Source organism: Hemiscyllium ocellatum, chromosome 1, assembly GCF_020745735.1.
Source record: "Hemiscyllium ocellatum isolate sHemOce1 chromosome 1, sHemOce1.pat.X.cur, whole genome shotgun sequence".
NCBI lineage: Eukaryota > Metazoa > Chordata > Chondrichthyes > Orectolobiformes > Hemiscylliidae > Hemiscyllium > Hemiscyllium ocellatum.
The window spans coordinates 150,635,820-150,659,282 of NC_083401.1; the positions used below are offsets into that span (position 1 = coordinate 150,635,820).

Genomic DNA, 23,463 nt, shown 5'->3' on the forward strand with positions numbered 1-23,463 from the left:
TTGGGAAATGCCTGCAACATTTCATTCACCCTGGTGGAGAGGTGTTATAAATCAATAGATTATATAAATTATGACTTTATTTATGATGTATTGAATCACAGGATATGTTCTAAAAAGACTGACGACAGTATTTTTAAATGACCTCAATAACAGCTCTGAAATGGCTGAACGTTTGCATAACCTTTATCAACCAAACAACAGTTTACCCCAGAGAAAAAGTCCAGTTGTCTATCAAGACTATAAATTGTCTCTACTTAGAATCTGGAAAAATCACTGAACAAGGCCTGAAACCATTGAATGTATCAACCTGGGATCTGTCTATGATTGACTTTCTTTTGTATGTATTTCATATTTTACTTTACCTTCATTCTTTCCTTCTGTTTGAATATTGTGAGAATCTCTTGGATGCATATCTGGTTTGGAATATTTTTGTATTATTGCTAATCTATAGAGTGTTATTTTGTTTTCCTTAAATTTACAAAAAAACTTGTCCAGATGTCTTTTGCAGTCAAAGTCATAGTAGGTAGATACTCATTAGAAAGACAAATGCATTCTTTTAAAATGTTTGCTGTGGTTAACTGAGAGGTGAAAAAAAACACACTACCACATCTTATCTGACGACAGTAGCCAGTAAGAGTAGCCAGTTTGCCTCAACTGTTCTTGCCAGTGGCAAGTATAGGATTTATTGTTTTAGACCCAATAAACACATACGCATAATTTCTCTCTTTCCCTTCAAGTTGTGGTTTGATTCCTCTGCACTCCACAAATGAAGCATTGAAATCTTTTTTCCTCATTTCAACGACTTAACCATAACTCTTCCTCCTACTGTCTCCCTCTAAATAGGTTCATTCTCCCAACCTACCATTTATCAGGCCTTGTGTGTTTTTGTATCAATGGGGTATCAATGTCCACAACAAACCCTTCAAAGATTATTTCAAAATGCAACCTTCTAATATGAGAAACATTGACAATTTATACTGGGAAGGGGAGGGGAGTTGTCCTTGTTTGCTCCATTTCCCAAAGAAAGTTCTCTTTCTTTCTGCTGTCAGCTGTCAATAGACTCTCTCAATCTCAATCTCTCTCTCTCTCCCTCGCAATCTCAATGCCAATCTCTTTGTGTCCACCAATGTTACTGGTTGTTTTCTTTCCTGTGTCTGCACTTTCAAAGTTCTGTGCGTGCCACTTTCTTTTCTTTGCTTGATTCTTTCACTTCTAATTCTACTTTTTTATGATTATCTTCTTTTGTTCACTGCTGCAAATAATTCACCCGGCATTTATGCTGTTTGTTGGGGAAACTGGTGATAAGAAGTGAGCCAGATAAAGAAAGACTCAAGGACATGAAACAGTTGAATCAACAAGGATTGTTGATTGTAGCACATTGATTGAGGTGCATGTGTCACTTCTGAAAGCGAGAAAAGAAGCGTTGGAACCAAGTTTATGGTTGTATTATTGTCATAAACTATTTTTGTTAATTTTATGAAATTATTGTGGAACGATGGGGAATTGTCACTGTGGTTACATGTTAAACTGTTTTTTGCTCAAAGATGATAGGAGAGAAACTTGGAGGGAAACTATTTCATGCAGTATAATTGTTGAATAGCAGGAATAGTAAAGGATCAAAAAATAACCAGTTAGAAAGTTGAATGACAAAGTTTGATCACTGGGGAAAGAGAAAATTGAAATAAAGGTTTAACAATTTTAACATAAAATCTGTACAGGAAATAACTGCATGCATCCGTGTAGAACTCTGAGCTCAAAAGCTGCATGAATTTATGTAAAACTCCGTTATCTCACTTTTTAAATTAGAATCAATCTAAATATCATGGCATAGACAGAGAACACAGGGGGCCAACACCTTCAACATATTGTCTAGCTATCACCATTGTTAACAGCTAACCCGAGAATGCAACTTTTTTTTAAAAAAAAGGTTTTGTGATTTACACATGAAAGAAGTGAAACTATCACTGTATTCTAACAGATGAAAGGCTTAACAGACAATCAATTTTTCAATGTATAATTTCAGTTACATCACACTGCAAATTTTTGCTATAAATTCTGTGTTAGGATTGAGCCCTCCACTATCACCTGATGAACGAGCGTCGCTCCGAAAGCTAGTGTGCTTCCAATTAAACCTGTTGAACTATAACCTGGTGTTGTGTGATTTTTAACTTTGTACACCCCAGTCCAACACCAGCATCAGAAAATAACTGGCAGAGTCAGAACACATCAGACAAAGGAAATAATTATATACATATGCAAGGCACTTAAATTTGTATGGTATGTTATACCAAGGAAATGATCATCATTTTTCAAGCCACTTGACAGCTATTAATGCCACCTTGTTATCCACATCTGTTTTTACTTTATCATGCCCACAAAGATTTTAAGGAGATGCCTGTGTTATTTATTTACCACTTTATCATTCATCTCCCTGTTATTTTATATCTGGAATTATGCAAGAATTGAGATCATGCAGGGATGGTGCAATGATTGATATCTGACTAAAAGAAAGGATGGATTGCATTCCTGTATGCATTTATTTCAAATCTTAGATTAGATAGGTCTGTTTCCTTTCTCTTTAAACAAATTTTCTTATTGAAACACATGATGCCCATTAATCATTGCACCTCTTGACTAAAAATATTTAATTTCACAAAATAGCAAATACTGCTATGGTGCCATACTTTGATCAGTAAACATTACTCTTACCAGCATCAGCACATGCCTGATTACACTAAAAATGAAAGCTATGGAATTAGATAGGCCTCAAAAGCACGCATGGGTATTGTGATGTTTGGGTTGCTTTCAACCACATGTTGCTTGCTTGTTGAAATATTTATGGTGTTGCCAGCATGAGGAACATGTGACTGTAAATCTGACCAACAGGCACAATATTTTCAGAGACCAGGAAAATTACGCATGTGCCTCTGAAGGAGAGATGCATTGTCACTGCAAGGCATTCCATGACAGTCGCTTTCCTAGTCGTATCAGACCCTCCTTGCTGAGGGCCCCCAACCCTCAACTTAATTGGGCTTCATGGTGTGGGTGGGGGTGCCTGTAGTCCGAGTATTTGTCACCCCTCTGAACTGGTGCTGCTGCAACATCAAAGCTGCCAGACATCCAACAGGCAGACAGCTTTCTGAGGTGGGATCTCCTCTTGAGATAGGGTCAGAAATATTGTCTTCAAGTAATTAATGCTGCTTACAGTATCAGACTGCTCTGATGGAGACCTCAGGATTGTAGGCAGGAACCTCACCCACTTGCTTTCTAGCCTTCAGTAGGTTCTAATGAGCTGCGTCAGGCTAATGGCAGTAGTTCGGTGAAACACAAACAAGAACTTTAAACAACTAGGAAGTACCAGACTGATCTATGATCAAAACAGCAGCTCATCAAAACTAATCAACAACTAACCTCTAATTATTTAAGGATCACTTTAAATCATACTGATAAGATCCTTCTTTTTGTTGAATTTGTGTTGAGCTGTATAAGGTTAAGAGAGGGTGTAAGTTGAGGCATGGTAGCACTAACATCAAACCCACTTTGCACACTGTTTGTATCATGATCGATACAATGTTCACACTCTTCGAGTCATAGAAATGTACAGCATTGAAACAGACCCTTTGATCCAAATTGTTCATGCTGACCAGATATCCCAACCCAATCTAGTCCCACCTGCCAGCACCCGGCCCATATCCCTCCAAACCCTTCCTATTCATATACTCATCCGGATGCATTTTAAATGTTGCAGTTGTACTCGTCTCCACCACTTCCTCTGGCAGCGCATTCCATACACATACCACCCTCTGCGTGAAAAGGTTGCCCCTTAGGTCTCTTTTATATCTTTCCCCTCTCACCCTGAACTTATGTCCTCTAGTTCTGGACTCCCCACCCCAGGGAAAAGACTTTGTCTATTTATCCTATCCATGCTCCTCATGATTTTATAATCCTTTACAAGGTTTTTCCTCAGCCTCGGGCGCTCCAGGGAAATCAGCCCCAGCCTATTCAACCTCTCCCTATAGCTCAAATCCTCCAACCCTGGCAACATCATTGTAAATCTTTTCTGAACCCTTTCAAGTTTCACAACATCTTTCCAGTCGGAAGGAGACCAGAATTGCACGAATATTCCAAAAGTGCCCTAAACAATGTCCTGTATGGCCGCAACATGACATCCCAACTCCTGTACTCAATACTCTGACCAATAAAGGGATTCATACCAAACATCACCTTCACTATCCTATCTACCTGCAATTCTACTTTCAAGGAACTATGAACCTGCACTCCAAGGTCTCTTTGTTCAGCAACACTCCCCAGGACCTTACCATTAAGTGTATAACTCCTGCTAAGATTTGCTTTCCCTTGCATTTATCAAAAGTAAACTCCATCTGCAACCTCTCAGCCCATTGGCCCATCTGATCAAGATCCTGTTGTAATCGGAGGTAACCTTCTTCGCTGTCCACTACACCTCCAATTTTGGTGTCATCTGTAAACTTACTAACTATACCTCTTATGCTCACATTCAAATCATTTATAGAAATGGTGAAAAGTCATGGACCCAGCACTGATCGTTGTGGATCTTGTTAGATTCTCTCTGCATGTATGTAAAAGCCGTCGTTATCGTGACATCAGAGTATGTGTGTGCCTGTGCATCAGAACAGCACTCTTGGAAACCGGGTACTGAGGAGTCAAGTTTTGTGGTTATAATCTTTCCTCCCATGTATGAACATTAAAATCACAAAGCAACTTTCTAAACTTTTCAAGAGTTTTACCAGTGTGCATGAAAGCACATTACACTTCAGAATGAGCTGGTTCTCTTTAATAGATGGGACAATTTATAATAGATATTAAAATTAAACCAAAAGAACATTTACTTACAGAAAATTACGCCTTTGTTCGACTGAGCTTCACAAAAATCAAATGTTATTTTGTATGATACAATATTTGTAAAGAAAAATATGTTGATCACAAAAAGTATGCAAACAAATAAACTGCTTACAAAGTCAGGTAACATTTGTAGCACATCAGATAAATAATCAAATTAAAGTAAAAGCAGATGTAAGAATTCAGTTTTGTAATATTGCTGCCAGTCAGTTCTAATTTGTGCCAGAGCAATCCACTTTTGATGTGCCAAAAAAGGTAAAGTCAAGGCTATTTGTTTCAGATCATTTTAAATTATATCAGATCCTCTGAAATACTATATATCTGTATATATAAGTTGAAAATGTTTCCTTTATCATATGCTTATAGTAAGTATTTATTGTAGGATGTGCAAATCTTGAAACTGTAATGGATGATGTTGCTCTGAACCAGCAGAGAAGTGAGGAGGAGAGACCAGACTAGTGAGAAGCAACCTGTCAAAAGAGAGATCTTAAATCCTACAGTGGAGAGCTGTATTCAGTAACTCTAATTTATAGGTGTAAAGAAAGTGTGTTACACTGCTGAAGAGAGTAAGATAACCTCACTCTCGTGTAACAAGGAATTAGGATATAGAAGAGGGGTAGCCTAGTAAAGCCAGTATGTGCATAGCCACCCACAATTCAGAGATACCAAGGAGATGTGTCTAACTATATTAATAGTTAGGGTTGCATAAAGCATGGAATAAAATATGGTGGCAGTAAGGGAAACATTCTTGGGCCGGAATCTGAAGTCGCATCTCAGTTCAAGAGGTGCAGCAATGAAGTGGAAACACTTCAAAAGCCATGACAGAAGCTGAAAAGACTTTACATACAAAAGACCAGAGAACAACTCAGAACACTTTGAACATTAAGGCAGCAAGGCAGAAAAGTTCTAGGGTGGGTGGCATGGAGTAGAATCAATTTGAAGTCAAATCAACAAATCAGGAAAAGTTTAAAGAGCAAGCATACTTAATTAGAATACCAGTCAAAAAAGGAACAACTCCAGATAGTCACCCAGGTCACTGGGACAGAGTATTTGATTAAGTTTGGCAACTACAGTGGAGGTATTATTGCCACAACCATTTGAAGTTGTAGTTGACTCATAACATGATCAAAAATGCAAACTCTGGAAGGAGCAGTTTTAGCACTACAGAATCACATTACACTAGCATACTAGGAAGTAGTAGTGTCTCCATGTCAGCAATTGGCATTGCTCAGCTTTACAGTAACACCATCAAAATGGGGAACTGGAAGCATACATATTGCTATTAAAATATATTCTCAAGCCAAATATCATCATCTTGCGGTCATGAAAGGCTATGAATTGGAGAAACTCCATAACCAAAAGTAGAATAATATTAGATACGTGTCAAAAGCACACTGAAGCTATGTTAGAAAAGACAGAAAATCAGAGTAACAGTCAAGAGAGAACAGATCAAATGAGATCATGTATCATTAGAAGGTAAGTTGATCTTACTTAAGCCAAGAAGTGAGGCCAAAATGATTATCGAAAAGAGATGTCCATTCTGCATTGAAAACTGAACAGAATTGTACAAAACTTTCAGGAATGGTTGAGAACTATCACCCTCATGTGCACATCAGGTGACCTGGATAAAGATGTCTAATTAGAATTCCAGGCCTGAGAGCTTTGGAGTGTGGGAGCAGTTGGGTGGAGGGTGGTGATAACAAAGATGTTGGGTGGCATGGTGGCTCAGTGGTTAGCACTGCAGCCTCACAGCATTAGGGACCTAGATTCAATTCCACCCCCGCGCAACTGTGTGTGTGGAGTTTGCACATTCATCCCCTTCATGGGTTTACTCCGGGTGCTCCAGCTTTCTCCCACAATCCAAAAAAGTGCATATTAGGTGGATTTACCATGCTAAGTTTGCCACACTGTTCAGGGATCTGCAGGCTAGGTGGATTACCAGCGTTATACAGATAGGATCGAGGTTGAGTCTGAGTGGGATGCTTCTTGGAGGGTTGGTGTGGACTCAGTGGGCTGAATGGCCTGCTTCCACACTGTAGTGATTCTATGATTTGATAATAAAGTTGCTGTGATTAAATCAAGAAAGAGAAAAATCTGGGTGCAAAAGATGATATAACCGATGATATTACTCTGATAGCAGGGTGTTTAAAAAAAATCAGTAGAGAAAAGAAAAATTACAAAGAAGCATGTCTCAAACAGTACACTAGAGAGCTGTATTCAATATCTTGTAATGTATAAATGGATATGGAGTGTCGCAATATTGAAAAGCGAGAGAGACATGAGGATGAGCTACAGAGTCTTAAATTCAGAAAATAATTATTTAGGAAGACTGGTAGTGTCTAATAACATTGTGTACATACTCATAGCCCAGAGATACAAAGAAGTAATATCTAAGTGTGGTACAAAATCATAAAAGCCTGAAAAATCTTACTAGGTCTGATTGCATCTGTGGAGAGAAAGCAGAGTCAACGTTTTGGACCCTTCTTCAGAACTGATGAACCATGCTGATGAATGGTTCCTGGACCCAAAACGTTGGCTCTGCTTTCTCTCCACAGATGTTGCCAGATTTTTTTTTAGTTTTTTTCCTGCACTTTCAAATTTTGTTTTTGATTTCCAGTATCTGCAGTTTATTGGTTTCTTTTATTCTGAGTATGGTAGTTGAGGTTAGCATAAAGCATATATGGTACAAGTATTCAGTTTCCACCCTACAAACAACATAAAGTCTAAACTGCCCTCTGTTGCATTGGAATAAAATCAGAAAAAGACACAGAGTGGAAATTTAATCTCTCTAATACTGTCTGCAATGGCGTCAATCCCATGACATGGAAATCTGTTTCCTCCAGAGGATTCAGGAGATGCAGGTATTCTTGTATTTCTACCAGCTCTTCTCTGTTTGTATTGTGTTGTCCTGACCTCCAAGAAAGTGGACAAACTTTCAGTGAGATGTGGTGCTGTGGCAGCTATAGTTGAATAACAAGAGGTATGTAGAAATTGTGGAAGTTGGTCTGAGGGTTGTGTGACTGGTTAACATGTGACAGTTAGATGGAATATCTGGATGTTTGCCATGAGTCCTGAAAGGCAGAATGTTTTTAAAATATTTTATCATGGGTTGTCCGTCCCAAATTGCCCTTGAGAAGGTGGTGATGAATTGCCATCTTGAACTGCTGTAGCTGCGAGATTGATGGGAGTGTGTTGATTGAACATTTTGAGAGGTTTGTGGTGTGGTGGGAAGGAAATATTATACGAAGGTGTCATCCCACTTGAGATCATTAGAATTTATTGTGGCATTGCTGACAGGATGACAGGAATTGACTTCCGTGACTATCTTCTGTCACTGTCTTCTGTAGATTGTCTTGAGAAACTCCCTGCCTTCTGTAAAGTCATGAAGTAGGAGAACCATGACTTTGCACTTTCACCAAATCACATCCTTTGGACCAGAACACACTCCTTGCCATAGTGTTCAATTTTCCACGTCTTTACTTGCAGCCATAATATACAGTGCAACATTCCTTTTGGAGGGACAGACGTTTTTAGAGACAGCAAGTTGCTGTACGACATGATATTAGCCCCACCCTTACCAGCCTCTCTTCCTGACCACAGAGGCATATGTAAAGAGTCAGACAGCCAACAAAGCAGACACTTGAATCTGTGCTACAGTCATGATCATGAGGTGAAATGCTTCTGGCAGATGACAGTGTCCAAATGGACATGAACTGCTTAAGCCAGATGGCCTATCTCTCTGATGTATGTAATTAGCATCATCCATTTAAGCCAATTTTTTGTCTGTTTCATCTGATAAACGTAATCTTGTTCCTTGATTGATTAATATTAAATGCAATTTTTTGATGAAGTACATGTTAAAAATTTCTGTGAGAAAAGATTCATGTTCCACTTGTGGCTGTTACCACCTTTCTCGTGAGTTACCAATTGCACGAGATAAATCACATCAAAAGATCTCTCAAATGTATTCTTTAGTTTTCCACACTTGATCAACATGCCAAAGCAATGTTGAACATATTTAAAGCAGCAATGATGCAAAGCAGACTTGGAGATATTCACATGTATGACTCATGTAATTGAAGTTATCTGTTTGGCTTTCACCAGATATGCAAATATGATTTTGTTGAGATTCGCAGTGGCCTTTCATCTGATTCCAAGCTTCACGGGAAGTTTTGTGGTACTGAAGTGCCTGAAGTTATAACATCTCAATACAACAATATGAGAGTTGAATTCAAATCTGACAACACTGTTTCAAAGAAAGGATTCAAGGCCCATTTCTTTTCAGGTATGTTAATTAGACAGTGAGTGTCTCTGCAAAATATTGTTGAGTCGCACATTTGCAATCAAGATGTTCAAGTGATAATGCAAGCTGCCAGGCTAATGACTAACTCATAATCTCAAGCCTGAAATTTGGTTACAGTGGTTTATGGCATTCTAATTGTGTTTGAGCGTAAATTGAGAAGAGTGATGAGAGGAATTCCACCATCCCAATTAATTGTATGTTGATGTTCATAGAAGAATAATGCACTAACTTGTAGCCTCATTACCGTAGCTTTAGATGAAAATATTTTCTAATAGATAATAGAGAAGTTCCAAAACATTGATTTGTGTTTTAAGCAGACAAAATAGTAACTCAGTACTTTGCTGCTTCAATGTACTTTTCTTGAAACAGTGGTAGATAATCTATCACAGCTCACCGTGAAGATCTGAAAGAAACAGCCAACAAAAGGAAGGTCTTTTTCTATCATTGTACGCATTTTTAAGCAATGTTTGCAGAAACCTAGGAGCAGGTTTCTCTCCCTCTCTGACACCAATAATACGTTGCACAATGAAACCTTCTCACAACAAGGATAGTTATTTCAAGTGCTCTTTTTGTTTCTGTTGTGGTATACTTAAATGTGGTATTTCAAATGTATGAATTACTACAATGTATTATTTCTGGTTTGTGTCCCATTAAGACTCAGTTATTTCTGGGGTCTATGAGGTATGCTTACAAAGAAAACCTGCTGTGAAACATTATGGAGAAATCAAGAGGATGGTGGGGGGACCATTAATGAATTCCCATTCCAGGAATACAAATTCATAAACAATCTCTTTTGAGCTTTATTTCCTAATAAATTAGCTTTTATCAAAACAAAATTCCTAAATATGAATCTAACTCATTTTCATTTTATAAATATCTTGAATCTGCTTTCGGCTTTTTCACCCCCTGCTTCTCTATAAACAAATATTTCCTTGGAGCTGCTTTCTGCCAGGTTTTCGACAAAGCTGTAATGGTGGACATGGGGAATCTTTGAGGCTATTCTGGATTTTAAGTTTGTTTTGCTTATAACTTTCTGACTTTTATTTGTGATTTCTTGCATGATCTTTGCTTCCATCTTTTATTAATGTATTGCACAATCGATCTGCTTACCACAAATTTGGATTTGCATTCTTAACAATACAGATTCTGAAGTTTTGTTTCAACAGCAAAACTACTTTAATTTACTACTTTGCTGACTCTTTTTGATCTGGCTGGTCATTCTCAAACTCCAGTTCCTCGAGCCAAACTAGTTTTGAATCCCTGACTTCTCCATGCCTCCTAATAAAAATCTCCATTATCACCAAATGTATCCAAGGATCAGATCCAAAGCAGGGGGCACTTTATCTCACTAAAAGGGTATCTTTGCTATTCAAAAACAATGCGCTGAGAACAGAACTGCAGTTACCCGGTCTAACTTCTAGATTCCACAATCCAGGAACTCCAAAAATTAATTCATTTGGAGGTAACTGATCATCTAAAAGGCCAATTGCCTTCAGGGACCACGCATTTGCAAATTATGTTCAGCCCCTAAACTTTTTCCTGCAGAAATGAGGAATACCAGCTTTGGGACCAGAACTTGAGATTCCTGGTGTCTGGCTTTTTCAGTAGTGCTGTCTGTTCTGATGAAAATCTGACATCTAGTGTACAGAGCAGTTGTTACCATCACTCCTCTGTACTGCAATAAGACCTTGACTGCGTGTCAGTAACACATAAGAGAGCTAGAGAAATTCCATCAGTAATGCCTTTGCCACACCCTCCAGATTCAATGGGAGAACTATCAAACAAAATGCTAGTATCCTTCTTGAAACTGGCTTCACAAGCATTCAAACAAAACAGCTGTTGAACCAATTACATTGGTCTGTATGTTGTCAGATGGCTAAAAAGCATCTGCTCTCTCCAGTCCTGTTCTCTCAACTCTCAGATGGTCAGTGTTCGAAGGAGAATGAATGAAATGCTTCAAAGGCACTCTGAAGCTCTCTTTAAAGAGCAGGAACATTTATATATTGACTAGGAGCAGCTTGTTTCCAACCATGACAATTTGTCCATAAAGTGGCATCATGCTTCAAGTACAAAAAGATTCACTGTGAGGCAGGACAATAACAACGAAAGAAAGACTAAAATGCAAATTTGTCAGTCCAGATCCCAGTATCTTGTGGCACATTTTACCCCCAGTGCATATCTGTGTATTCCATCAGTCTGTTCATTGATGCAAAGATCTAGTTCAAAAACTCACAACCCAGACATTATCCGGGTCAAGTGACAGCTGATGATTCAACAGCGGCACATACAAAACCCTCTGCTGGAGAATTTCAATGACTAACATCCATTTGAGTGAAGAAATTTCTCCTCACTGCAGTCTCTAATGAGCTAATTCCCATGTCCTGAGATTGTGCCCCGTGTTCGAGATTACCCAATAGGGAAAGCAGCATCTCAGTATCTACCCTGTCAGCTGCTTCAGAATTTTGTGCAGCTCCACGAAATTGCATCTTGCTGCTCTCAACACTAAAGAGTTACCCAGCTTCTGATCATAAAGACAACTGTCATTTCACAATCTAATATAATGAATTTTCACTATACTGCCTCCAATATAAGTGTATCTTTCCTTAAATATGGAGACCTAGACAATACTCAGTATTCCACGTGTTGTTTCATCAAAGCTATGTACAATTGTAGCAAGATTCCTTATTCTTGCACCCCAAACCTTTTGCAAGAAAAGCCACCTTGTCATTTGCTTTTGGAATAACATGATGTACCTGTATGGTGACTTTGTATCCTTTGTACAAATACATCTAAAGCCCTCTGAACATCAACTTGTGCAAGTTTCAAATTTTTTTAGAAAATATTCTGCTTTTTAAGTTTAACAGCCAAAGTGAATAAGCTTACACTTATTATCTGCATCTTGTTAGTCACTTGCTTCACCTGCCAAAACTCTCTTTGTAGCTCCTTTGTGTCCACCTCACAGCTTGTGTTCCTGCTTAACTTTGTGTCATTAGAAAACTTAAAATGTCGTCAAACACTAATATATTTATCAGAATTCAGACATTAAGTGACTTGAGAGAAAACAATTGACGAAGCCCTGGATAATCACTTTTATATGTTAATTCCCTTCTTACTCTGCTTATGATAGACATTTGGCTCACGGCCAACCATGTGGATTTTCTCTTTTTATGTTAATGTTACAAATTCCTTTCAAATAGTCCAACTTATTAAATTGCACAATACAACCCTCACCGGCCGTGCTGCAGTTTGCCCATCACCTCACATGTCAATAGCTAAATGTAAACTCTACTTAAGCCACTGTCCTAGGCATCCAACAAACTCCTAATCACTTTCCAGGTCAGTTTTGTGGTGAACCTATTGGAAGTGCTTTCACTTCTCCAGCCAGCATGTGTGAATAGGTGAAGTAGATGGTCTGCAATCAATTATCAAACAAGAAATAAGTTCACTTTACTACAAATGAGGTGGTATAATGGTGTTTTATGTTGTCACAAATTATCACATATGGCGTAGAAAAAACATAATGAAAGGTGCACTGAATTGAGACTGATAATGAAAACAAACTTGCCCTCTATAGACTTAACAGATGCACCACTCACTGGACTGTATAATGTGGGAAGATCACAAGTTCTGTTCTTTTAAACATAAATTAACATGAATGGTTAAGCAGCCCCTGATAGGGCACTGTAATGAAAACGCAAATTAATGATTAACAGAAACTTATTAATTCAAAGTAACATTAGATGTGGTGGTGATGCACCCCAGCCCATATGGGTACCCATTGGTCTTTATTGTGCTGTTGAGAACCTGCATGCTCCCTCTCCGTGAGCATAGTTGTAACTGCAGAAGAGGGGCAGACAGTTGGGTACAATGCACCCCTCCACAGCCTGATTCCTGTAACCTGGTTAAGGCCACTTTGGTCAGGCCAGGAACAGACCCATGAGAGACCCTCTGACATCCTTGCACAAGGTGCCTGTGGAACAGGATCATAAGGCTGGAGTGCAACCAAATATTGAGGAGAAGCCCTGTCAAAAAATAATATACTGAAGAGGGACTGCAAATGAAAAAATTCAACATAAATGTGGAATACTGTTTCATCCAGGCCTCAGAAGCTACAAGTGGCCTAGCACCAGAGCTACTTACTTAACCAGTGATTACTGGGGACTGCTGCATGCAACTCTCCACTCCAGATCCCTAATGGAGAAAGGGTGGACCCTTATGTAAGAGGGCTGTCCAGTGGGGATTTCCACCACCAGAGGGTAAAATGTTAAACTAAGGAATATTCGAATGGCGAACAAGATGTAAAGTGTGTGTGTAGCAGCAGCCCATGGTGAACTGCTCTGTGCCATTCTGAAGGACACTGAGCAGTTCATTAAGATGGCTCAAATTATTGGGTGGTGCATCACGGGGGAAGATCCATTGCATGGTGCCAATATCAAGTTTCAGGATAGATGGTCAGTTCGTTGGAAATTTAACTACAAAATGGAGCTGTCTCAATTTTCTGTGAGGTGTCAGGGCCAAGTACCTCATTCATGAGGCTGTGATGGCTCGGGTCATGTACTGGTTACCTGATTACAATCAGGTGCTGATAGGAACTATGCAAATGTCTTTGCTGTCTGATGGGCTGGTGGAGTGAAAACTGACCAGCATTCCCTTTCTTGATTCTGATCACAAGAGTGTCTGCTGGTGGTGGAATGGCAGGGAGAGTTAAAAATCACACAGCACCAGGTTATATTCCAACAGGTTTATTTGGAAGCACTAGCTTTCGGAGCGCTGCTCCTTCATCTGACACAACTACCTGATGAAGGAGCAGCGCTCCGAAAGCTAGTGCTTTCAAATAAACCTGTTGGACTATAACCTGGTGCTGTGTGATTTTTAACTTTGTACACCCCAGTCTCTGACATCTCTATATCATGGCAGGGTGAGGAAATTGATACCAGTGTGTTTAGCATTAATTTGCTAGCATCACCAAGAGAACATGTTCTGATTTAAAATTGTTAAAGATTGCTATTGCAAGAAAAACAGTGCTGCAATATGTTTCATAACTTTTTTTGTCAAACAAAACAGATGACTTTTCGAATAGATTTTTTAAAAAAAAACAAGTTCAAATGGAAGACACTCGCTAACTAAAACCAGTTGTTGTATGGAATCCCTCCACGTACTTTCAATGCACTTAGATCAACAAAAGATTCTCATTATATCCTTATAAATGCCGGTCAAAATTAAAATTTAGAACATCATATCCTATGAAGTATGTTATACTAAGTACTAAAAGATATATTGAGGAATATTTCTGCCTTGATGGAAGTGCAGCACAGATATACCAGATGATTCTTGGATTCACGGTTAAATTATGAGGAAAGATTACAGAAGGTTGTACTCTCAGGAATTTTAAAGGTTGAGGGAATGACTTGATTAAAAAAGAATGGTAGAGGTTTGGAATTATCTTCCACAAATAGCAATTATGTCACATCCATTATTAAGTTTAAAACTGAGATGAATAGATTTTTTGCTAACTCAGTCTATTAAAGAATATTAAATAGAGGCAGATATATAGTGTTGGATCACGTATCTTCATGATCTTATTGAATGTCAGTACAGGCTTTAAATTGTTAAGGTGCATACTATTCTTCCTGTGCTCTTCTAGGTGGTTCAAGCAATGAAACTCTCTTTTATCTGTGATTTCCCATTAGATAAGCTCTTGACATCCTTGCACTTTTGTGTACTGTATTACCAAGTAATTAACCCACTTTCAAAAAATGGTTGAAGTCTGCTCAAAAATAACAAGCTGGAAATATTATATGTTTTACATGTTTGTCTCCTAATATCATCACCAATAATTCCACGGCTATGGTAGTTTTTCTGCTGTTCAATAAAATGTTAGAAATTTATGTGTATAATGTATAGATGTAATGCTCTATTTGTCAAATCATGACAATGTCGTCTTCTTTGTAAAATTAACATTTAATAACATATTCCCAAGTAATCTTAATTCACCGATGTAAAACAAATATTGCTATTGCTCATTTAGTTAGAAGTTTTAGAAAGAAAGAAAAATGAATTATTGAATCCTGGTTTCAGATGAAATAATAAACTTAGAACAATCGGTATACATTCATCTGTGGTGCCATCTTGGTACATTTTCTTTCACAGACAATGAAGCACCATGCAAAGAGAGAATTTTTGTTTTTGAATCTTGCAAGAACTTGATGCAGGTTTCCCCTTCCAGTCGAGTACGTATTATTGACAGACTGGTGGCCTCTGAGAGTCTCAGAGGTATGACCACATGTCCTCTGGTTGGCATCTAACATAGTTTTCAGCTGGATCTTACTGTATGTCGGGACTGACACATCCATTCAAAACTGGAAGACTGATTTCTTTTCAACAGCAGAGTGTGTATTTATTCCCCTCCTGATAATCCATTTAATCCTACTACACTGGATGCATATTTTGTTCCCACTTCGGTGTGCAATATTAGCTGTTTTCATATTGCACTTGTCTGATAGCAATAAGCAAGGTTGCTGATTTAATGTATTTTTGTTCCATATTATATTTTTTGTGCCAAACTCATTTCATTTTGTGTTTTTTAAAATTGAGTCATTTTTCATAAATTTTCTTTATACATTCCTCTATGAATAATTTATTATTAATGTTATAAGATGAAATTGTCAATATATTAATGATCATAAGGTTTGATGCACTCATTTTCTTTCCTTATATGTATATGTTTGATTGTTGAGCAATTTTTAAGATCCTGAGAATTTTATTTTTCTTTGCTCAAATGCTGTCATTTGTTTTAGTAGTTTGCAGTCAGCTGCACCTCTCACTTTATATTACAGCATAGATCTGAAAGTGTCAGAAACAGTCTGCCAGTTTTGACTGAATGGATGACCCATCCCTTACCTGATATGACAGCTCACATAGAATGATGAGAATTGACTGCCACTCACTGGAATGGCTGCTAATACAATTTTGGCTTTTCTCCCCTGCAGTGAGTTTTGTAGCTGTTGTATACAGACTCCAGGGGTTCTGTGCTAATCTTTGCTTCACCTCTAACACAGATATATACTTTAAAGGGAATTTGTTTAAGCAAGCAAAATCACTTGCTAAAATGTTACCTCAATCGGTAGTTCTTTTTGAAATGAACAAAATGTTCTTTCTTGTTATTTCTTAAGCATTGTTGGCTTGTTGTGTGTCTTTCTGAAATGTACAGATTCATTTGAGTCTAGTGCATTGTCCAGCATTTCAAAAAAAATACAGATGGTTTCAACAAGCAGAGCTGAGCTTTCCTTTACTAAGGAAGCTATAAACAGCTTGGAGCTATTGTCATATCCAAAAGCTGCTTTCCATGCTTGCTTGATGGATTGACAATTGTAGGTGAAAGTGCAAGCTTTGTAATGAATGGATATAGCTAAAGCAAAAGATGTGCTATGGGCAGCAAGCCCTGTGCTTTAGTTTACCCTCTTCTGGGCAAACATAGTGTTGTACATTCATTCTTACCTAAATGCTTAAGGCTAGCATTGCACAAGTATATATTGCATGATCTCTCTCTTTGACCTCTTCATAGATAAGGATGAGTGTTCCAAAGACAATGGTGGCTGTCAGCATGAGTGTGTCAATACAGTCGGCAGTTATGTGTGTCAGTGTCGAAATGGATTTGTACTACATGAAAACAAACATGACTGCAAAGAAGGTATGTGTTGTTTTGATTCTTTTTGGGCAAAAAAAATGGACTTAACCCAAAAAGACACTAATGATATTTAGGGCAGTCTTTTCTATGTGCTTGACAGTTCCTTGCATCATGGAATAATGAATATCACGTTGAGGATACTGACCAACTGTTTGCAAAATCACGTGAATAAGCACTAAAAACAACGTTGTCATGTTGTTGAATATAATGCATGATGTTCAAAGATAAAAATCGCACAACACCAGGTTATAGTCCAAGAGGTTTAATTGGAAGCACTAGCTTTCAGAGCGCTTGATGAAGGAGCAACGCTCCGAAAGCTAGTGTGCTTCCAATTAAACCTGTTGGACTATAATCTAATGTTGTGCGTTTTTTAACTTTGTACATCCCAGTCCAACACCGGCACCTCTAAATTATGCTTGATGTTGGTGTGGTGTTAGAAACCTGAATGCAGTTGAACACAACTTTCTTTGAAAGAGTATATATTAAGAAGCTGTTTCAGTATATTGATGGAACAACCAAGTGGTTTTCTCTACTTCAACCTCATCATTGTGATGTTAATATTTGAATATATAGAGTTAAATATCACAACTTTAAAAGATGTTGACAAGTGACTCTACAAATATCCTATGCTCATTTGCCCAATTTTACAGTTTACAAAACAGAACTGTGATGCAGCTAATAATTGCTTGTTTCAGGAGCCAATTTGTGTCCTGATTGAAATTACTTAGAAGAATGTCTTCAGCAACTGCAATTCACTGATGGGCCTGTGGAGTTAGCAGGATTTTTATAATTTTATTAGGAATTTTCTGTTATTCAGTACCTTTGTGGAATTGAGTTCCTAAGATGAGTTATTTTGAAACAGATCTCTTTTTTGCCTCTTAATATAAAAATGATGAAAAATGTTACTTTAAATTTACATGCTAAATTTATTTCTTAACATACACCAGGGCAGTAATAAGGAACATCTCAATGTATTTAAATGTGTGTATTTGAAAATTTTAATGAGGGCTCAGCGGTCACTATTCATGTCCATTTAAATGCATCACTTTAACCATAACTACTCATAATAAACTTTGATGTAATAAAATGTGAAATCGAGTAGCTTCATTGCAAAATTGAAATTCTACCCAACCATTTCTAATGATTAAACATAGCATTTGAAAACACAAAACTGTAGTTTGAAACTTATATTGAAGAAGTCTTGACAAGGTTCTTTGAAATGTGTTGGGTAATGGTTAATTCACAGCTTTGTCACATCTGAAACAAGAAGGATTATAACAGCTGTTAAATAAATTGCAATGCACAGCTGAATTTCCAATACACATTCCCTGTGGGTGGGGCTCCCTGCTGGGAGTGCAAAACTGAAAAAATAAGCCTTATTTGGTTTCATCACATAAGCAGCAATATTATGTTTCTTCCAATGCCACAATGCAATTTTTTTTTATTCTGGAAAAGCAAAGGCTGAGAGTTTGCTTCCAATTGTTTAGATAAAAGATATCAGAATCCAAGGATCATAAAGGCATGAAAATCATTAATCAGTGTAATTAGGTCTGCTTAGCATGATGCTAAAATCTGTGAAGTGAAATGACAGCAGCAAATTTGTGTGTTGCATACCTTCACCTCAATGAACAGGACCAGTTCTAAGCATAATCGTGGTACCCATAAAATGGCCTGGATTAGCTTTTAATCCTTAATGTTGGAAAAATAATTAATCATATATTTGTTTTTATTAGAAGAGGCCCCTGAGCTATAATTTTGAGTTCTGACCATTAAAGGCATTAGATTATCTGACTGTATTCAAGGAAGTTCCTTGTGTATCAAAACAATATTACTAGAAGTATAAGTGCAGTAGATGTATGACATCAGCAGACCTGCAAGTTCCCCTCCAAGCCATGCACCATCCTAAATTTGAACTCCACCACTGTTCCATCATTGTTGACAAGTCACCATTCTGGTGCTTCCTTCCTAACAGCATTGTGCAGCTATCTACATCAAATGGATTGCAGCAGGTCAAGAAGGCAGCTTCCCACCATCTTCAAGGGCAATTTGGAATAAATGCTGGCCCAGCCAATGACGGAAACATCCCATGATTGAATTTTAAAATAATTGTTATCCTTTCAAAGTGTTCTCCAGCTTCTTGCTTGACACGGAGTGCTGAAAACGTGAATCTGTAAAGAAGTCACGTACATAGCTTTTTATTCTCAATTGATGACCTAGATAGCAATATCTGACTACAGATGAGATTCAGATAGACACTGCACAGTACTCTAAGTAGCAAACACTTCAGTTTAGCCCACTGCTTTTAATTATGGCGATATAAATGTGAGATACTATAGGCATTGAGGACGGAATGGATGAGGCTGCATGTCAGGAGTGTCACCTTATAAAAGTAGCAATATTATCTTCCTTTAAAGTGAAAATTTTTTCATAAATGAAACAAAAATGGTGGATATATGCAGCAAATCATTCAAGCACCAATGGACAGAAACAGTTAATGTTTCAGGCTGATGACTTTTCATCAGAACAGATTTTGTTTCAGTTTTAGGGTAGATTTGCCTTTCCTACAGTGGGGGAATCATGTTTCCCAAACAAGGAGAAGAGGAGAGTCTAATTGTTCCCTCCATTATAATGTTCCCTCCATTATAACCAGCTTAGATATCCCACCATGTACAGCTGAGTTTAGGGATAGATACTCCTAACGGCTGATATTTCAATAGCTATGTTTACTAGGCAATGCGGTATTGCAGCATCTGGCGAAATGTGGCACCATGACATGCTTCCAACCCGCCCTGACGTATGATTCTGTGGGGCTACCAAGTGCATTCTGGGTACACAGGATGAGCGCCTTTTTAATTGATAAAGATTGAGCCTTCTGGCTGCTTGTCTTGAATAGTAACCAGAAAGGCCAACTCAGAAGTTAGAGAAGACAGAGTTGGCTCAAGTGATCTATAGCCACACTTACTCGCTGCATAGGTTTATTACTAAACCCAATCCAAACACATGAAGGAAATAAAATATATCCTAAGATCACCAATATAAGATTACATTGATGTTCACTGAGCCCTATTTGAATTTACCACTTTTTCTTGGGTAGGTTACCTAGGTCTATTTGGAATTAGTCCCTTTTTTGAGTATTGCATCCTCAGTAAATTCATTGATAGCCTGTAACACAAAACCAATAAACTGGGGATAATTTAATACTTTGAAATTGAATTCTTCCAACATCAGTGAACAAATTTCTTTGCCCAGTGTTTTGATGATAACATTAGCATCTCTATTAAACTAACAGGGATATAAACACATTAAGAACTTGCACACTAACATTAATTGAACCAAACACTATACTGTCAAGCAAATGGACCTATGGGATTTAAAATTTAGTATATTTTAAATTATTTTATGCCAGACAGACAGACTGCTTGAACAGAACATAGACAAATATTAAATGTAGTGCAATGTATTAAGCTTTCAACAGTCTAGAGCTCCTTTGATGTCTGAATACTTTCTATAGATGTTCATAATTACCGACCTCAGTATTTATATTTGATTCTTTTGGGATGGGCTTGAATAAAAGCTGGTAATGCAATTATATAACATGACCTTAGCTATCATGTTATTTTCTATCTCAGCTGAATGTGAACACAAGATCTACAGTGCCACTGGTACCATCACCAGTCCCAACTGGCCAGATAAATATCCTAGTCGCAAAGAATGCACGTGGGAGATCTCAGCAACTCCAGGCCACAGAGTAATGATAGTAAGTTTTTGATTATAAAAGCTAATTACCAACTAGACTTTTTAAGTAATATTATCACAAATTACAGTTACTCCTCCATGGCTGGGCTAACCATAAATACTTAAATTGTATGTCACAAGATAATAACCGGAAATTTAAGCTGCCTCCTGCAGTGAGAACGGGTAAAAACTGAAGCCATCTCTAGTCTCTGGAATTGTTAAAACTGGTGTCTTCTCCAGTCGCTGTGATTGTTGAGCTGGTATACTATGTCATGAACAAGGTTTCCAGAAAAGGCAGGTGGCTACCGACTTAATATTCAAAATTCACAGCTCAGTGGCGTCATAAGCGCAGTGATGGAACATTGAATTGACAATCAGGGGAACCCTGCAATGGCTCTCCCTGGCTGTGGAAGCCACTGCAAGAATGGTCAACTTTACTAGAAGAGATCAATGTAATTCCACGGAAGAATGTCCCCGGCCCCTCAGCTCCACATGACCAGAATTCATAAGGAGCCTTTGGGACTTCCTTGTCCCAACCTCCCCTCGTCCTTATGGCATAGAAATCTTTTGTCCACGGTCCTTTGACTGTTGCCTTCTGGTACCAAGTGAATTTTCTCATCTGTTATTAATCTCAGTGTTCTAGTTTGAATATTTAAAATGGCAGGAATGCAGTTAAATAATCAGCAGATTCCATATCTAAGAGTGCTCTCCAGTGCACCAGCATTTCTCCTTCGTAGTAAAATATTAGCTTCACCATTATGAAAAGTTGCAGAGAACAACACTTTGACATTTCAGCCATGAAGTACTACGAAAGTAGTGAAAATACTGAAGTACAATGATGTGTTGATTTTGTGTGTGTGTGTGTGTGTGTGTGTGTGTGTGTAAGTGTAACACTAAAATATTTATTCACACTTTGAAAGGAGTTATATTTTTAAATTAATATTTGTAAAGAATTCACATATCAATGAATTGGAAAAAAATCCACATAGAAGGTTTACCTTATGGTATTGTCATCTTGTAATTTTCTGTCCAGTAGCAGGTCTGATTCACAGCATTGCAATATCCAGCACAAGTGATATGAGGTGGCAGCTACTAAATCCATCCCGGATAGACCGAGAATCGGGTTTCCTGCTTTTAGCACAAATCTGCTCACAACAGCCATCTAGCCAACTGACCCAACCATGACTGACACAGAATCCCTCCTGCCTGCCATTAACATTTTCAGATTGATAATCAACCTGTTTGGCTGGATTATGGATTCATGTTTGTTGGCCATCAGGTCCTGGAGTCAGTCTTCTATCTGGAGCTTCTGGTTCAGACGTCAAGGTTGTTCCCATAGTGTCACAAGACTGCTAATGCATCGGCAGTTTAAAATGGCAAATGGGAACAACCCTATTCTGGTGTTAAATGCATACTGTGTGCAACAGAAGTTCCATTCCCCAATTATTAGAACAGAGGCAAAATGACAAATAAAATAACAGCAATGAGTGAAACTTTGCTTAATGACGTTACTTGCTGTCCAGCTATTTTGAGAGCTTGGTATATGTTCTGAATCTTGTCAAGATAATGCAATGTTCTTTGCCATTTCATCCTTTGGTTCTGATCAACTGCTTTCCTCAAGTAATTCTCACTTGTTGTTTACATTCAGAATTGGTTACAGAACTCCTTTTCAAGGGCAACTATTAATACAGAGTGCAAACCCTGGGTCATTTGGCTGGACTCCAGTGGGGATTAGGTTGGATGGGTTTTCCTGGAGGAGTTTCAGAATGTGGTAATAACAGCATGTTGTATTTTACTACTTTCAGTTATTAAAATAAATCTGGCTAAAATTATATATCGCTATTCTAAAGGAAATGAAACTGATTCTTTCTGACCGTGCCGTACAGACTGCTGCAACTGATTTGATTCTGGATCAATAACCATTATAAAATTATTTATATTTAAATAATTATTGATCAAGTGTCAGATTGGTTGTGGAGTTGTGCTCAGGAAGGAGCACTCTTTCATTATCCTTTTAAGAGAGATTACAAAGAATCTGTCATTTGACCAGCTGTATTTTAGAGGCTGTCAGTCAAATTACTGTCTAGTTGACTGAAAAGATGGAATTTGCTGATGCTGTTTTTTTTAAACAAAAAACTGCATCAAGCAAAGCTCAGGAATATAAAATATCACACAACCTCACTACCTTTAAAACTTAAAATGTGGAGCTAAAGGCTACATTCACCACTATTATGCTCCCAGGTACTCGCAAAAAGAGCATGCCTAGGAGACCCAGCTCCAAAACTGTATCACTGATCCTCCAGTCTATGTTGAATTTACAGCACAGAAACTAATAACTCTGCCAAATGTCACTTGATCCTCCTGTCACCCACTTTCATCTGACTCAAACTACACCATGACCTGGTGGGAACTCCGAATCTGTGAAATGATCTGACTCCGACTTTATTAGGATTGGATTCAGCCTGAGGCCTGGAAATGAAAACACCATTTCCAAACTGAGGGCTTTGTTCTTCTTTCCCCCTGAGGCTCGTTCCTCCTCTTGCCTGCACTTTCTCAGCTGGTGATGGAGGTCCCATCATTCTATGAGCACCAAATGAGAATATTTGCCACTTTAAAAACTTAACCCAGGAGACCACTGTGGATCTGGGATAACGGCAAGGAATTCCATTCAAATCCTCCAGTGTAATTTTTGGAACATTCAGCATGAGACTTTTCCACCTCCAAAATCATTGGCTCTATTATCTCTGACTCCTCTGTCCTCAAACCTAGCTTTTCGGTCGACACAACCTGACCCGTCTGTCAGTTTCTCCCAAATGTTTTCCTTTTTGATGGTCTTTTCAACATCACAAACTTCTGTCTA

At 38.1% G+C, this 23,463-nt stretch overlaps 1 protein-coding gene across 1 annotated transcript in view; it reads left to right on the plus strand.

Moving 5' to 3' along the window:
- tll1 (tolloid-like 1) overlaps nt 1-23,463 on the plus strand; it is a 379,020-nt gene that overhangs the window by 271,253 nt on the left and 84,304 nt on the right. The window contains exons 17-19 of the mRNA XM_060832796.1: nt 8,983-9,163; nt 16,746-16,871; nt 20,498-20,625. Coding sequence (XP_060688779.1) covers nt 8,983-9,163; nt 16,746-16,871; nt 20,498-20,625 — 435 coding nt within the window. The remainder of the gene's footprint in view (nt 1-8,982; nt 9,164-16,745; nt 16,872-20,497; nt 20,626-23,463) is intronic.